At 44.6% G+C, this 15,822-nt stretch overlaps 2 protein-coding genes across 3 annotated transcripts; one reads left to right on the top strand and one right to left on the bottom strand.

Annotated features, from left to right (window-relative positions):
- Window positions 1-591: 591 nt before the first annotated feature.
- On the top strand, window positions 592-6,154 carry rbm22 (RNA binding motif protein 22). Its single transcript, XM_017424101.3, has 11 exons — window positions 592-711; window positions 1,993-2,046; window positions 2,145-2,174; window positions 2,260-2,392; window positions 2,475-2,575; window positions 3,862-4,034; window positions 4,127-4,327; window positions 4,463-4,627; window positions 4,909-4,997; window positions 5,215-5,343; window positions 5,454-6,154. The coding sequence occupies exons 1-11, from the start codon at window positions 658-660 to the stop codon at window positions 5,606-5,608; spliced, it is 1,284 nt and encodes a 427-aa protein (XP_017279590.1). The 5' UTR covers window positions 592-657; the 3' UTR covers window positions 5,609-6,154.
- LOC108240550 (myozenin-2) lies at window positions 5,957-13,122 on the bottom strand. Of its 2 annotated transcripts, none has more exons than XM_017424107.3 (6): window positions 12,967-13,122; window positions 11,474-11,568; window positions 8,750-8,907; window positions 8,172-8,325; window positions 7,411-7,594; window positions 5,957-6,644 (listed from the first exon to the last, which is right to left on the bottom strand). In XM_017424107.3, exons 2-6 carry the CDS (start codon window positions 11,550-11,552, stop codon window positions 6,461-6,463), a joined length of 759 nt encoding a protein of 252 aa, XP_017279596.1. In that variant the 5' UTR covers window positions 11,553-11,568; window positions 12,967-13,122; the 3' UTR covers window positions 5,957-6,460. The 2 variants fall into 2 exon arrangements, with proteins under 2 accessions (XP_017279596.1, XP_017279595.1); XM_017424106.3 differs by having other exon boundaries at window positions 8,244-8,325.
- Between the last annotated feature and the right edge of the window lie 2,700 nt (window positions 13,123-15,822).

The raw sequence follows: 15,822 nt of genomic DNA, 5'->3' as shown, positions 1-15,822 counted from the left end.
AAGCCCCAGAAATAAATTAGGTCTATATCTAATCCTGGATCTATAACAAAACGGCTCAGCGTAATTACAGTTTTGAATATTTAATTATGTCCTGATTGCATTTTTCACATCGGGCAATTTAATATCATAAAATATTCTCCTTGATGTGAAATAATGAAAGTTATTCCTCTTAGGCTGCCACTTTTGTCATCATATGTTTCCTTATTTTTAACCATTAGGCTTCTTGTTTATATGGCAGCTGTTGACCAAAATGCTGCCTACAACTGAATTAAACATTAAAATATATTAAAAGCTGACTTGGTGGTTTAAATGTGAACTGTATTTATTATTTTAGAGTTGCAAAGCTTACCAAATTGTGTGTTAATGTTCAGTTTTGTCTCTGAGTCGTTGTTTCGCCTGAGAATTTCAAAATAAAATCAGGTAACTTTTATTGTTGTGGTCCCTGGTTCACGGTCTCTACGTCAGCTGCTGTTATTGTTGAAGCTTTGGTGCTGCTAGCTTTTTTAAAAAAAATCGTTTTAGTATCACTGCCACTGATAATTTTAAAGTCAATTCGAAAAAACGCAGGATAGTTTCTTGAAATAGGGCGACACCCCAAGGCGAAGCGGCGCGGCGTCGGCCGGGCTTCCTGTCGTTGTTTGGCTCTCAGTCCGCAAAATGGCGACTTCCCTGGGCTCCAACACGTACAACAGACAGAACTGGGAGGACGCGGTACGTGATTTTACTCCTTCGTTTTCACAATCATCGAGTTCGCACCAAAGCCGCTCCGTTGAGAGGAAACGAAATAGTCACCGGTTACTAAATCACGATTAATAACATCTTAAAATACCCACGGTTAGCTCAGTAACCGCCGGTTAGCCTTTCGCTAGCTAGCAACATTGGCTAGTTGTAGAAGCGTGGCTGCTACTAGCATCCAGCTATGGCTAGCTAGCGTCACTGTAAACGTCAATTAAGTGCGAAAATGAAAGAAAGTGTCTCAATAAACCAACGAAATTTAAGCTTAAAATAGCAACTAATGACTCCCGGGACTGAGCTTTTAAGATATTGTAGTAATTAAACCCAAACACGGACTGTGCTAAAGTTAGCAATTCTGGCTATTATGCTAACAGGCTAAAACAATTGTAGTCGCAGGTAAAACGTTCTCATATGTATTAGAAATGAATGTAAAGCACCGAACCGACCACACAACAGTCTTAAGATCTATGTTTACAATTTTATTTAAAAAGCTCAAAGCTAGCAGCTATAACTAAAAAGTCAGTGTTGTTGTAAAAGGCTAAAGCTGTTTGCTAAAAGACATTAGCTGTTACTGACGGCGTCATCAATGTGTCAGCATATATAACACATTTTAATCTGAACCATCAGCTCTGTACGGTTCTTTGTTTGACCATTTAATAGAACTTGTTATTAAGTCATAAGCTATAGTTGTCTTTAAGCTTTATTTTAAAGACGGGCTTGTTCTCCAAAACGTTTTATCCAAATAATGATAATGTTTCAGTTCTGTATATTAAAAATATGAACTGTTCGTAAAGTTACTGTATTTATGGGCTACTTTAAAGTCTGTAGCTCTGCAATGTTAGGGGAGAAATTGGCTTTCTGCTTTGAGCAATGAGACAGCCGTGTTGTTTGTCCAGTGCTGGTTTTCTTAAGACATCAGACTATAAACTTTGTAACCTTAGGATATGTGGTTGATGTTGGAGCCACAGGAGCTGCTTATATTTAGACATTTGGCTGGAGCTGTAAAAAGGATGGATTAAAAGCAAGGTCATGTTCAGCAGATAGCACTTTGGACCGAAACGGCAACTTTCAACAGATGGCAAAGTGGAGGGTAGAGCTGGTCTCACGGCGCTCTTTTTATTCACATGTGTAAATTTGCCAAAATACCCAGGCAGCAGTTTCTGCTTTGGATCATTTAAACAGGGAGCTGTTTAATGAATACCATGTTTGGTGCTTGGTTTGCTAAACGTGTGTGTTTTTCTTCTTTTTCCCCCACAGGATTTTCCAATTCTGTGTCAGACATGTTTAGGAGAAAACCCATACATCCGAATGGTAAGTGAGCTCTCACGTGCTCAGCTGGAAGCTGATAGATCACCGTGTTCTCACCATTGGGCGTGCACGTGTAAATCTGTTCATGCTTTGTTTCACAGACCAAGGAGAAATATGGGAAAGAATGCAAGGTAAGCTCTGCAGCAGAACCTAAGTTTGGAACAATGGTTCACCTTTCGGCATCATTTCTGAGTTTTCCCTTTCTTTGCCCGTCAGATTTGTGCTCGGCCCTTTACCGTGTTCAGATGGTGCCCGGGCACACGGATGCGTTTCAAGAAGACAGAAGTTTGTCAGACCTGTAGTAAAATGAAAAACGTTTGTCAGACATGTCTTCTGGACCTTGAGTACGGTGAGTCACCGTTTTCATTTGGCACTTTTTTTTTCTTTCCTGGGCTTATATAGTGTAGCCTAATAAAACTTCTGTTTTGCAGGTTTGCCTATCCAGGTTCGAGATACCGGACTCTCGATAAAAGATGAGGTTCCCAGGTCAGATGTGAATAAAGAGTACTACACACAGAACATGGAGAGAGAGGTATGGCTGCAGTTTAACGTCTGTGTGGGGAATTTCATTCAACTGCAATAACATGGTTAGATATGCATCTAACAAGGTTGAGTCACGTCCTCTGGATGTGTTCTTCTTTGTTGAAACGTTTCATCTTTATTTCCAAAAGACTTCCTCAGACTGAGGAGCTGCACTCAGACTCAGCCTCATAAGCAGCATCTTTGCATAATGTATCAACCAGTTGCTGGTGACACCCAAAACTAGTTGTTCACATGCAAAAGAGGACCATCAGGCTAACGACCGATCGTTAGGGCCCCGACGGTCACTTGCTGTTCACAGAGGGCTGAGTGATCCTCGTGGTAACAGAACTGTAGGAGGGGGACAGCTGGACACGGAGGCCAAGCAGGTTTGCTTGCAGCTCTTCAGTCTGATGAAGGCTTTTAGATAAAAGGCTAAATGTTTCCACAAAGAACTGATTCAACCGTGTTGTATTTATCTACCTGGATTATTGGGCATGCATCAGGACACTTAATTATGCCCCTTTGTCGTCGTCACCTGCTTCTATTATTTTTTGGTGTGCCAGCGTCCATGTTATGCCAGTGTTGTCTAAAATTATAGCGTAGTTTGCAGCTTAATCAGAGTGGATTACCAGAATGCTGCATTGTGAGTTTCTCTTGACTTTAATGTTCTGATTGTTTATAGACCTGCTGTGGACACTGTATAGCAAATTATGCTGTGTTGATCACAGAACAACACTTTGAGCGATGTTATGTTGCATTATATTTCCCTAATAAACACAATGCTAATGCTGCGTTCACAGTGAAGCTGTAGAAAACAGCTGATGGCTATCTGTGCAGTTTTACTGTGGGTTAAAGTTTTTCGCTGTGGCCCAAATCTCTGTGAAGTCACTAATCATTATATGTTCATTTATTTCTCTGTTAAGTAATTTAACTCAAGTTATGTACCAAAGAACTCCACGTAAATGTGACTCAAATGGCTCTGAACCATGTTGGTGTCAGATTAATGTAGTTCAGATGTCTGAATGTATTGTAACATTTATAGAAACCTCAGCAGATCTGCTGTCACACTTTGTTACTCAGCTACCAGTCACTGTGTGACGTGTGTTATCTGAACACAGAGGGCGTATTTGACATCCTATAGCGAAGATATTTCAGTGTACACATTTCACTGCCAGGTGTGAACGCTCTTCTGACACGAGCTCTGCTTTGGGTATTTTCAACAGAAGTCTAGATTTTGTTGTTTTTTGCTTTTTCTTTTTTGAACTTTGGTTTCTGATTAAACCTCTGTGTTCACAGATAGCCAATTCGGACGGCACCCGGCCAGTGGGCCAGCTTGGCAAGGCGACGAGCTCCAGCGACATGTTGCTGAAACTGGCTCGGACCACCCCGTACTACAAGAGAAACCGGCCCCATATCTGCTCCTTCTGGGTGAAGGGAGAGTGTAAGAGAGGGGAGGAGTGTCCCTACAGGTGAGTAACTCTTTACCCAGTGGGTTAAAAAGGCATTAACGCGTTGTTACCGATCAGCGTCTGTATTTATTATTAATTGTGGTCATCCACAGGCATGAGAAGCCTACCGATCCTGACGACCCTCTGGCCGACCAGAACATTAAAGATCGTTACTATGGCATCAACGATCCGGTTGCTGACAAACTGCTGAAGCGGGCCTCAACTATGCCCCGACTGGATCCACCAGAGGACAAATCCATCACCACCCTTTACATCGGAGGGTTGGGAGATAATGTCACAGACGGAGATCTGAAGTAAACCTCTCTTAAAAATGTTCCAGAATAATTATTCTTATGTAGTAACGTGGATCTTTTATTATTATTATTATTATTATTATTATTTTTACACTAATTTTGATCTAACAAGCTTCTATATTTTCATATTTACAGGAGTCACTTTTACCAGTTTGGTGAAATTCGAACCATAACCATAGTCCAGCGGCAGCAGTGTGCCTTCATCCAGTTCGCCACGCGGCCGGCGGCTGAGATGGCCGCAGAGAAGTCCTTCAACAAACTAATCATCAACGGACGGAGGCTGACTGTCAAGTGGGGAAGGTGAGGGGCTTCCTAGCTCTCGTGCAGCTCCACCAAGCAGAGACACTTGTGCTAGAATGTGCTCGTTAAATGTCAGGTGGGATTGAAGGAGTGTTTGTAACAGCCCGAGGTAATCCCTCCACCACTGATACAAGTTTTAATAAACGCTGCAGCGCATTTAAAAAGGTGATTATAAGAGTTTAACTGTAACAAAGACCGTCTAGTCTTCCTGCGCTGTACGGTTTCTTTGTTGTTTCATAATCTCATGTCATTAATCCACGATTATCCCTTTTTTTTTTTAGATCTCAAGCAGCAAGAGGCAAAGAGGGTGTGAAGGATGGTGTGAGTGAGATGGGTACCAGACTGGATCCTGTACCTGGACTGCCCGGAGGTGAGTCTGCAGGCGTAGAGGAAGCTGAAATTTATGTGTCCACAAAGTGACAGCCACACAAAAATAACTTAAAATCTAATTAAATGTTTACTTGTAATGGTTGCTTTATTTCTTAGAGTTAAATAAACAGCAAACCACTTTATTATCAGTGCATGCACATTTAGGTTAAATAAAGCAAAGCTAAACGCCTGTATTGTTAAATTGTTCTCTTTCATAGCTCTGCCCCCACCACCAGCTCTAGATGAGGAGGCGCCTGCAAACTACTTCAACCTCGACCCCAGCTCCTCTCCTGCCATCATGAACATTGCTTTGCCCCCACCCCCAGGCATAAACCCACCCCCTCCAGGTAAGAACAGCTTTGGATCACTTAGAAGTTGTGCTTAGGCAGAATATATAATCTCAGGTGTTACTTAAATGTTGTTGTTTTTGTTTTGTCTTGTTTTTTTGCTCTCTCAGGTTTTGGCCCGCCAATGTTTCACCCCATGGGTCCCATGGCCCCACCCGTGCCCCCTCCCATGACGATGAGGCCCCCAGGGACAATCCATTATCCTTCCCAGGATCCTCAGCGCATGGGTGCTCACGCCGCACTTGCCTCCCGTCACGCCGAGTAGCTGCTCGGCTGAGGTGCGTCTCGCTTCTCGTGTCAAAACCCGTTTTCCCAAAAAGCTGCTGCGGACCCGAAGACGACGTGTGGCGGAAATGAGCGTCGCTGGGATCAGATCATTCTTATGAATCCCACCTGCAGAGGAGCAAATGGACTGAAGGAGCACAGTCTGTCACAGGAACGTCCAGCAAAGGATCATAAATGATGACTTCGTCTCTTCTCATAATTGATATGTAACTAAACTGTAAAAAGAAACAGACTTAAAACATGAACGTACTAACCACCGTGACCAGGGTCACGTAGAGCTGGTGTACATATGAAATCCCTTTTCTTTACGTTAATCTAGTTTTTGTCTCATTCTGCAGTTTAACATCAAGCCGAATACTGAGGAGCATTTTAAAATCTGTTCGTTTCCAGTTACATTGACTTTGTTTTTTTTCTTCTTTTTTTTACTAAATACAATCTTAATATACAACAGCATAATTACTTTATTGTTAGGCTTCACTTTTTTTCTGAATGTTTTCCATTCATTAAAATGACTCTGTTTTGTCAAGATTGTCTCGCTGTAGATGAGTCATTGGCTCTGTGTTGTCTGGTGAACGGAGAAGAAGGAAAACCACAAAACTAAAGCAAGACTGTAAGAATCTGTAAGACGACTCCTCTCAGATTTGTCTGTATTCGTACACCAGCGGTGTCTGGCTCGGCTGCTCACAACACTAACAATCGGTAGCGGATCACTTAATTTATCATGTCGCAGGGTTAGTTTTCACCTTCCTTGTTTCATACGATTGTCAGGAGGATCGTCCTTTTGTAATAGAAGACGTTTTTTTACTTTAGTCTTTAGCTCATTAACTCGCTTTCAGAGTTCATTAGATTCGGGACTGAAATTGAGGCCCCATCCTCTGGGCGCCCTGTTGAAGTTGGGTCTTCGGCACATGCGGTCTAAAGTGTCCCCGGGAAGGTTCTGGGACTCCACAGCCTCGAAGCCAATAACCGGGATCACTCTCTTGCTGGCCATTGCGCCTCCGAATGGCATCGCGGATCTGGTTTTAAAAAAAAAAACAACAACAACAAAAAAAGAGACTCCTTACCAAACTGGTTACATCCATTATCTTTCCAGAACACCACCCCTGAGTATCGCTCCCTCCCATAACCGGATACCCGACACACGATCCGCGCTCTGCTTTAAACTGAGCGGGGATTCAAGATGAACCCAGCTGGGTGTGCACCGAACTCGACCTCCCTTTCAGCTCCCTCCATTAGAGCTCAAGCTTTAATAACGGCGTCGTAATTTCATAATAATCCCAAGGATGTAAGCGGCTCTCCTCGGGGGGTTGGGGTGGAGGGGGGTACAGTTTCAGACGGGCTGACGGAATCTGACTGACAGCTTCGAGTCAAGGCCGAGTTTCTCCATCCGCCTGAGCTTAACATTTGTTCTACCCTGTGTGCGCGCGCCTTGAGAAAGGTGGTTCCCGTTTTATGTGCCGTATGTCTCGTAGGGCCAGGAAAAGCTTGAAGGGACCCCCCCCCCCACACACACACACACACACACTCCCTCCAACCCTCCCGGTGGGTCATCTGTCGAAGGCTGGAGATGAAAATAGACGTCTCATTGCCGCGCTCCCAAGGAGGTGCAAGCCAGAGACGGGATTCGGTTTCAAACTGGAAACATGGAGCAAAGCCGAGGGAAAAGACGATGATGGATCACCCGGTGAGGTCATTTGAAGGGATTATTTTTAACAAAACGGGGCCTCGACATCCACTTTTTTGAACTCGACACGATTTGATTTACTCGGCTCGGCACGTTACCTGTTGAAGCACCTGTAGCTGGCAGGCTGCAGCCTTTGCGGGACCTGCGGCAGCTGGGCGTTGAGGGAATTGAGAAGCTCTTCGCTCTCTCCCAAAGCGGCCCTCCACGGGGAGCAATAGGATTTGGGGATTACTGTTGTGTTGAACTTCTCGTGGGGAATGTCCTTCAGGGGCCCAGAGTACCCTGGCAAAAGACAAACGTATAAACTCGATCGCTTGAAGAGGCGCCCAACAAGTTTCAGGCGTCATGCTTTTTGTTTTTCCATAATTTCACGTCCAAAATGTTGTCTTCTAAGACAGCAGAGTTAATAGTTTGGTTAAACACAAAGCCTACAAGCTGAACAAACGAACATGCTGCAGTGAAGCGCATACACAGATCAAATTTACACACAAATTTCTTAAATGTCACTCCTGTCAGGAAAATGGAATGACGGTAATTTGAGCTCAGTGTGAATCCCTGATAATAAAAAGAGCTTAGTTGCTCGTCAGGCTGTAAGCAGTGTCTTCTGCCAGGCCAAATATACAACAGCAGCCCCTCAGCAGAGATGCTCGCAGATAATTGCTCTCCACAAACTGCCAACTCCCCTGGCTTTAATTATCACAAAACAAATTCATGGGCTCGGCGCGTTTTCCTTTTTGGAAACGTGGAAGAGCTCTGGCTTCTCTGAGTGCGACAGCGTCCATGCATTGCAGGGAGCCAGCCGTGGCTCATTGCGGCCTGTGACCAATCCCTCCTTCCCTCCCCGTGCGTTGGCGTTTACCTGGAGCCAGGACATCGGGACTGCCCTTCTTTGCTACAGTCTTCTGAAGGTTCACGACCAGACTATGCTTACCCGGGACGGAGAAAGCCTGGTTCTCTTTGCCTCCCTGCGGCTCGGGGCCTATCTGCTGGGGAGGATTGGCCTGGAGATGAACCTGGGGAACACGCCGGGTTAGCTTTTCTGAGGATGTGTTTAAGCCTCGAATGACGTCACACACCACCGGTTTTACACTTGACCTGCAGCAGCGATACTACCCTAACGTTTCGAACAGTGATGGAGGAGCTTTCCAACTAATGCAGTATGTGTCAGCCACTTATTTGTTCTTTACAGAACAAAACATAAAAGTTTGATTACAAAAACTGAGATAACTTTAACATTCTATAACACATACCTTTTCGTTTGGGCCAGTAAAGCCTTATAAAGAAAATCTACGCCCTACTTTTTGGCATCTGTGTTCAAAACAACCTTGTGTCGACTCTTTTAAAGACACCCCTGAGTCGTGGTTTACTAATTTTTTAAAATCTAGATTGGTCTAAGAGGAAATGCATGCGTGGCATCGTCTGGTCTCGGTTCCTCACGTTGATGCTGTAAGGATCGTCGGCAGCGTTCTCCACGGTGAACTTCTCGGCCCTCCTCAGTCTCTCCTGAAACATGCGGGAGCCCCGGTTGGAGGAAAGGTTCAGCTCTTCAATCATCACGTCTTTCGGAACGCTGATCTTCTTCCCCAAGTTCAAACCTGTTGCACGGTGACACGGACAAATGCAGAGTGTGACTCAGAGGGATTCTTCAGATCTTTAGGTGTCCCGAGGAAAAGGTTGTGAACGTTAACATCCTGCCTGTTGGGGACCGCTCTTTGAACGAGCTCCATTTGGAGAACAAGCTTTTTTTCTGACAAGCTAGTGGCTAGTCTAAGCAAGGCAAAGTGGTCCACTCCTTAAAATTTCAAATGGGTTCAACACTGTTTTATAAACTTTAACTTTATTGTCAGGATTCCGTGGTTATTTATAAGCCCAAATAGCAGCAGTAGCAGCTAGCTGTAGCACATTTGGTGCAGCAATGAGCACGTCTGGCAGGAAAATATTTGTGACAAAAATAAAGCTGCGTATGGCTGATTTACCGATTATGTGAAAGTTTTAAAACACCTTCCTTGTGAACCACCTTGAAACCTTTCAGACTGGAGTTGTTCTGAAACCGTCTTGGTCCCACTCAGACTCGCTGTTATCGTTGCAATCCACTCAGAACAAAACTTGATTTCACCGAATCGGGGTCGGTTAAAGACATATTTACAACAGGTAAGATATTAACTGTTCACAATCTTTCTAAAGAACCCTGATTTGTAAGATCTGAACTATTGTTTTAATTGTGAATATTAGTCAATTTCTGCATTTCAGGCCTGCGACACATTGCCAAAAAACTTTGGAAAATTAGGCTTTTTTTACCCCTTTATGTCATTTTTTTGTCTTCAAACATTAATGCAATGTTTCTGCCTTATTGCTGCAAATGCAAAAGAGAAAATACTTTTGCAGAGGCACAGATACAGCTCTGTGCCACCACGGAGGGGTGGAGTTAAGACTTGAATTGAAAACGGTCTCGATGCTCATTCGCACAATTCAAGAAATCGGTAGAAATGTCTGAACATAAAAACACATGGATACAAGCCAACGACTGAACATCCTTGATCTTCAGTCCCTCTGTCAACTGTCATTCATCAGTGTGGGAAATCTATCTGAAAGACTACAATATGAAGCTCCACTCGCACAGACCACCAAAACATTACTGTGGAAAAAAAAACGGACTGGAATGGACCATCTCATCGTAGAAACCTGTATTGTGGTCACACAAATCAGTATCCCTCGTCTTATGTTTTTTTGTTCTCGACACTAAGGCTAGGAATATGGATGTGGAAATCCCTTTCAGTTTGTCTTTTTTGTTAAACACGGTTTTGACAAGTAATTTGTTGACATGCTGAGGAACCTAGACCCAGACATCCCTCTCCTCAGCAACACCTCAGCTCCTCCAAGGATAGTGGTGTCCAATCCCGGTCCTGTGGGCCACTATCCTGCATCTTTTAGATGCTTCTCTGCTTTGAAACACCCTATCTGAATGAATGAGTTGATTAACAAGGTTCTGCAGAACTTGAAAACCCGCTGAAGAGCAGGGAAACAACTAAAACATGCAGGATAGAGGCCTTCGAGGACCAGGATTGGACACCAATGTCGAAGGAGACCCCGTGGTCTTCTCAGTCCAGAGAGGATCCATAATCCATCCAGCGAGTTCTGGGTCTGTTCTGGGGTCTCCTCCCAGTGTCCGGAAAACCTTCCAAGGGAGGTGCAGAGGAAGCATCCTAATCGGATGCCCGAACCACCTCAGCTGACTCCTTTCGACGAGGAGGAGCAGCAGGAATATGTCATCTGGAATTTGATTTGTACATTTTCTGGCTTAAACCAGTCCTCTGACCTGATCTGTCAGGTCTTCTTACCACTTAACTTTTACAACATGGCATGTCTCCCCTCCTAAGCTGTTAAGGTTAGGTGATCGAGAAGTGTGCGGTATTTTTGCCATGACTGCCGAATGACGTGAAGTCGGCAACCTGAAACGTAACAAACGTCTTTCTGTGACTCTTCTTGTTTCTGTCATCACAAAGACAGCTGAGGAGGGCCGATCTGAAGACGCCAGCCCGAGTGCAGCGTCACTGAGTATCCATGCAGCTTTTTCCTCAGCGCCTCTCCTGGAGCTCGACCGCGGCTTGACGGAGGATCTGAAATAGCCTGGAGATGATGTCAAGTGGCGTGTAATGTTTGTTGTGCTCCAGAGTTGAACGGGAAACGGGGCATATAAATAGGATCTGTGGATGAAAGACTTGTCGGAGCAGATGGCCCTTTTTACTCGAGCATGATAAGTGTCGGGAGAGGCCTGGGCATATGCCACCCCTCGAGGAGCTGCCTTTGATCGGCCTGTGTGAAAATAAATAAATAAATAAATAAAAATCAGCGGTGGGAGTCACATTCTGCTGAGTTTACGAGACTCGGTTTCAAAGCCTTCAGCGGTGGGGAAACAAACGGCGGAGCTGGGATCGTCTCTGCTGTTCGAGTGTTTGGAGAATTTCAACAAGACACGGCCGCCCCTTGGGATTTGAGCGGATCACCTTCCCGCTCGCTTCCAAGCTGTTTGATGCTTCGCCCCGCTCTGTTCTGATCTCGCCCTGAGTCGGGCGGAGCGAAGAGGTGAACGCACAAAGGGTCCGCGTCTAAAAAAAAACGCATCGCATCACCTGCGCTCCAACGTCCTGCAGGCGGACTCACCTCCTCGGGCCTCTCGGGACAGAGCTCTCGCCTGCAGCATCCTCTGCTTGGTCACGTCATCCAGCCCTGACTGCATCATCTGCAACGGTTTCCCCCTGACAGGCGGACACATTTGGACCAATATTATCAGCAAGATTAGAAAATGCAGCTTTTCAAAACACTATTACATAGGCAGGCGCCAAAAATTAATTTTAACCGTGTCAATTTCAGTGCCAAAAGGAAGAATACCCACAGCGTATTATGGCATTATGAAGGGCGCCATCCGAAATTAGAATAACAGCTTTCTCCTATAAAACTTAATAGAAATTTGAGACCTAATTTTGTAACAATTTAAGCTGATAAAATGCTGAAGTTTGACATATAAACGGTAAAGGAGGTGTAGGAAGGACCAAGATTAGATTAAAGCTACTGCCAGTGGCTCATTAGGGGTCGCCATGGTAACCACACACCTGTGACTCACCTCCTGGCAGCCGAGTTACTGACAGGCAGACAGAGGAGCAGACTGACTAAAAGTAAGCCTCAGACAAACAGTCGCTGTGCGAAAAACTATAAGTCGTATCAAAAAGATTCTTGAACTGTAAGAAGCAGAAGGCTCTGACGGTCACAAAACTTTGATATTTCTTGTTTCTGCAGTGTTTCATTTAGGAGATATTACAAGTTAAAAAGACCCTTCACTTACAGTTTTGAAGAGAAATGTCAGCACAGAAATAATGAGCTTGGCTGTGCACACTCTGCACTCTGAAGGGGACTGAGGGAAAACCATAAGTCTCATAGCACTGGGAGACATGCTGGATGAAAGAAGACAAAGAGACCTACGTTTTGATGTACGAACATTATGAGAAGTGTAAAGGCTGTGCGAATTTTAGACAGGTTTAGACAGCTCGAAGTTTAAAGTGTGCGACACCATCACTACCTTTAACATAAAGTCTGAAAAATCATAAAACTTAAACTGTCATTGGCTAAAATCTGCTGAAGATATCAAGATGTGAATTCAGGCGTGTAAAGTCCAACTTTTCGTGATCCGTTAAAACTTTGAATGATGTTTCCGCTGTGAAGCATGCCTGATCTGCGGAGCTCCAAAGAGGGTTAAGTTTTCTCTCTTGTCTCACTAAAATCTAATTGTTGTCTGTGAGAAAGCTGTTTGCTAATTAGTCCACTTTGCACGATTCACTGCTGCCAGAACTCATAACAGGCTATTCCTGATCGAAACTGCAGGAGGAATAGTGTTGCAATAATGTGATAAAAAACAAGAATAAGAAGCTTAACCGTCCTGCTGTCTTTGGGTCAAAATGACCCACGAGGCCTCAGATTTCAAACTGGAGCCTCGTGGGTCACTTTGACAGCAGGATGGTTAAACCAGCAGCCTGAGTAGTCAGGCTGCAGTGATGCTTTTTGCATTGGCACCCCTAATAAAGACACTAAAGCAAATCCATTCACAGCCTTCTCACCAGGATGACAGAAACGTCTGGTTTTCTCTTAGAACCGTCTCCTACCTGCGTTTCCCGCCCGTCTGTCTGAACGGCTCTCTGCGGCGTGGCCCGCCTGTCCTGCACCGGATCTGAGATGCTTCCACTGTCGGCTCTCCCACTCCTCTGCAGAGCAGGGGGCAGCGTGTATAAAACTGAACTCGGGATGCCTCCGGCACTTACTTCACCGGGTTTATTTTAGCAGGCGGGTAAGAGAGTGAGGATGAATCGAGGGGAGTGTTCGGCGGGGGGTTATAAAAAGGCGATTAGGGGAGGTAGGGGGGGGCGAGCGCAAAAGATTTACATCCTGACCCCGGGCTGCTTTGATAATAAAAACCAGATCACCCTGTGTGATGGTGTGTGTGTGTGTAGCAGTGGATACTGACACAGAGAGACCAAGCATCCCAAATACACACCTGGAGCACCAACACAAAGACACCCTACGAGTGTTTTTATGACAGGTAGCTATGATCACAGGTCATGACTGCGTTTCCTTGTTCAGGGCCGAGAGTTGAGCTCAGCAGCAGCTGAGGGGTCCCTTTTACTGACCACGGGAGGCCTTTGGCGTCTCTTTCTCTCGCACCGTTTCCAGCTCTGAGCGCGATGCAGCTCTCAGCTATTCAGAGCCGTGCGGCGGTCGTCCATCTGCTGCAAACTCCAGTTGATTCTGCATAAATTGTTCGTTTTGTGTCACCCTTTAGGAGGTGACCTTTGTGTTTATTTACTTTTTGTCCCCTTTTCAACTCGAGTGAGATTTTATCACACATTTTGTTTCCTAATACAAATTGATTTACTGTGCTCAGCAGAAGGCTGGTGGGTAAAATCTTTTCCTTTTTTTATCTCTGCTGAGATTGGAAATTGATTTTGCACCTGCCCACCACTATCTCCCAGTGGGTTTCCTCCCGGCCTCGGACAGAAAATGCAAAGTCATCCTCAGTCGCAGAGATTCATTTGCAGACGCACAAAAGAAGTTGAGGAGTTTTTGTCCATTCGGAGTTTATTCGAGCTTGTCTGGTAAGTTGAAAAGAAAGCAATTTTTGCCTTTTTAAAAAGGAAACCGGAGGAGTTTTTTTTTTTTTTTTTTTTCTTTAGCCGTCTTTTATAAAAGAACATTTTGGCTTTTTGTTCAGCTCTGCCTTTTGTGATCCAAAAGGAATCTGTTTATTTCTGGGTTTTTTTTCAGACCCATTAGTCATCCGTTGGTGACACATGAAGTTGTGACAAGCCTCTTTTGACAGCTCAGGGCTTTGAAAGTCGATTTCTACGATAATTAAAGCGCGTGGAAAACCAAATAAGAGGCAACTCCTCAGTGAAGGTTGTGCGTCACAGCGTGCACGTAGTCATGTGCTTTTGTGCTGTATTTATCCGGCTTTATGTACAAAGATACACAGCTGCTATTAGCTTTAACTAGCAGCACTCGGAGAGGACGAACCTCCTCTTGGACCATGGGGTCGTTAAAACATTGGAGGAGCCGCATCGTGATCCTGATCACCACCAAAATGTAATCATTTGTTCTTTGTGACATTTTTACTTTTTGAGTAATCTTGTGCACAGACAAACAAACGCTACAGAAAACATATACCTCTTTTGGTATAACAATATATTAAAAGTATTTAAAAGAGTCCTGTGTCACACATAATGATCACCAGTTATACACACTAAGACAATTTAGTTTAACTTATTTGAAATAAATAGAATAATACTTTATGAGCAACAATTAGTGTATCCACAGGAATACGCTCTGATAGCTCTGAAGGTTATATGATGCTGGGACACAAGATATTATTGGTATTATCGCCCGTCTCCTAAAGGCAAAGATGAACAATAGTGTTTTTGCCCGTGTCTGTGTCTGTGAACCAATGGATCTACAGCTGGTCGACCTTTGGAGTCGGTCCCGTTCGGGTTGGCCGCCACAGCTAAGAGAAATCAGTCAGCGCACAAATGTCAGCACCTGTCATTTTCACAGGTCTTGAGCTGAAGTGTCTTGTGGTCGTAGCCGAGGGTTGTTTACCGCGCACTCTCTGAGCGTGGCGTGTCGCACGTGAGCTCGAACGTAACGTCACTTGTAAGGTTTGACCCAAACGGCTACAACTCTCAGCATGAGGTGATCCCAGTTCAAAACCCTGGTCATACTCGTTCCTTCGTGGAATGGTAGGCCTTTAAATTGGGAACTAATTGCCATTTGTTAGCAGCAGGTAAAGTGTTTCATAAAAAAAAGCCCAGAGTTATAAACAAGCCGTGTTAAGTTTTTATTTAACAAAAGGAGCCAAACACAGCAGGAGGCTGAGCTGTCTCTAAGGACGAATGAAGCTCTGATGCACTGCAGCCTAAACACACGTCTCTTTGGAAATTAAAGCCTGCTTTAAGCCTTTTATCCACAGATAAAATAAAAAGTTTTAAGTGTGTTGTCTTTTAGATAATATGAGCTGTGTTTGCTGATAGTACGTAGTCATGCAACAGCTCCCTCTCATGTGCTGTAACAGTTCACAGCCTCCACAACTAAAATGACAAACAAAAATACAACAAGCCCAAAGTGTCCGTTGCCTTCAGGAAACCTTCCTCTCTCTATTTGAGTCCAAATATATTTGAGCCATGTAACGGGGCAAACTGAAGGCAGGAGGAGGGCAAGAAGATCCTCTCCGGGGGTGATGAGTGCCTGGTTTATAGACGGTCTCATACCAGAGAGGAGGCTCCCAGTTCTACCCGGTGAGGGCTGAGTTTACCGGCAGGCTCCAGCAGATGCAGGGCTTGACCGTGGGCACAGTGGGCTATAAAAGGCACTTTGTTGACACTGGAGCCCATTCATGCACACGCAGACACGCACGGCACTCAGGATGCAATTGGCAGAAATTCAAGGTTTGAGTTTGGAGGCCCCCGCCGAGA

Source organism: Kryptolebias marmoratus, linkage group LG9, assembly GCF_001649575.2.
Source record: "Kryptolebias marmoratus isolate JLee-2015 linkage group LG9, ASM164957v2, whole genome shotgun sequence".
Lineage (NCBI taxonomy): Eukaryota > Metazoa > Chordata > Actinopteri > Cyprinodontiformes > Rivulidae > Kryptolebias > Kryptolebias marmoratus.
Note: the sequence above shows the minus strand (reverse complement) of the source record. Positions and strands in the feature narration are given on the sequence as shown.

What these genes read in the sequence shown, in the direction of transcription:
- rbm22 (XM_017424101.3), top strand. Translation starts at nt 658, where the DNA reads ATGGCGACTTCCCTGGGCTCCAACACGTACAACAGACAGAACTGGGAG. An exon ending in GACAGAACTGGGAGGACGCG is followed by an intron (nt 712 to 1,992) that starts GTACGTGATTTT and finishes TTTCCCCCACAG; the next exon opens with GATTTTCCAATTCTGTGTCA. An exon ending in CACAGAACATGGAGAGAGAG is followed by an intron (nt 2,576 to 3,861) that starts GTATGGCTGCAG and finishes CTGTGTTCACAG; the next exon opens with ATAGCCAATTCGGACGGCAC.
- LOC108240550 (XM_017424107.3), bottom strand. Translation starts at nt 11,552, where the DNA reads ATGATGCAGTCAGGGCTGGATGACGTGACCAAGCAGAGGATGCTGCAG. An exon ending in ACGATCCTTACAGCATCAAC is followed by an intron (nt 8,326 to 8,749) that starts GTGAGGAACCGA and finishes CGTGTTCCCCAG; the next exon opens with GTTCATCTCCAGGCCAATCC. An exon ending in TCCCGATGTCCTGGCTCCAG is followed by an intron (nt 7,595 to 8,171) that starts GTAAACGCCAAC and finishes GTCTTTTGCCAG; the next exon opens with GGTACTCTGGGCCCCTGAAG.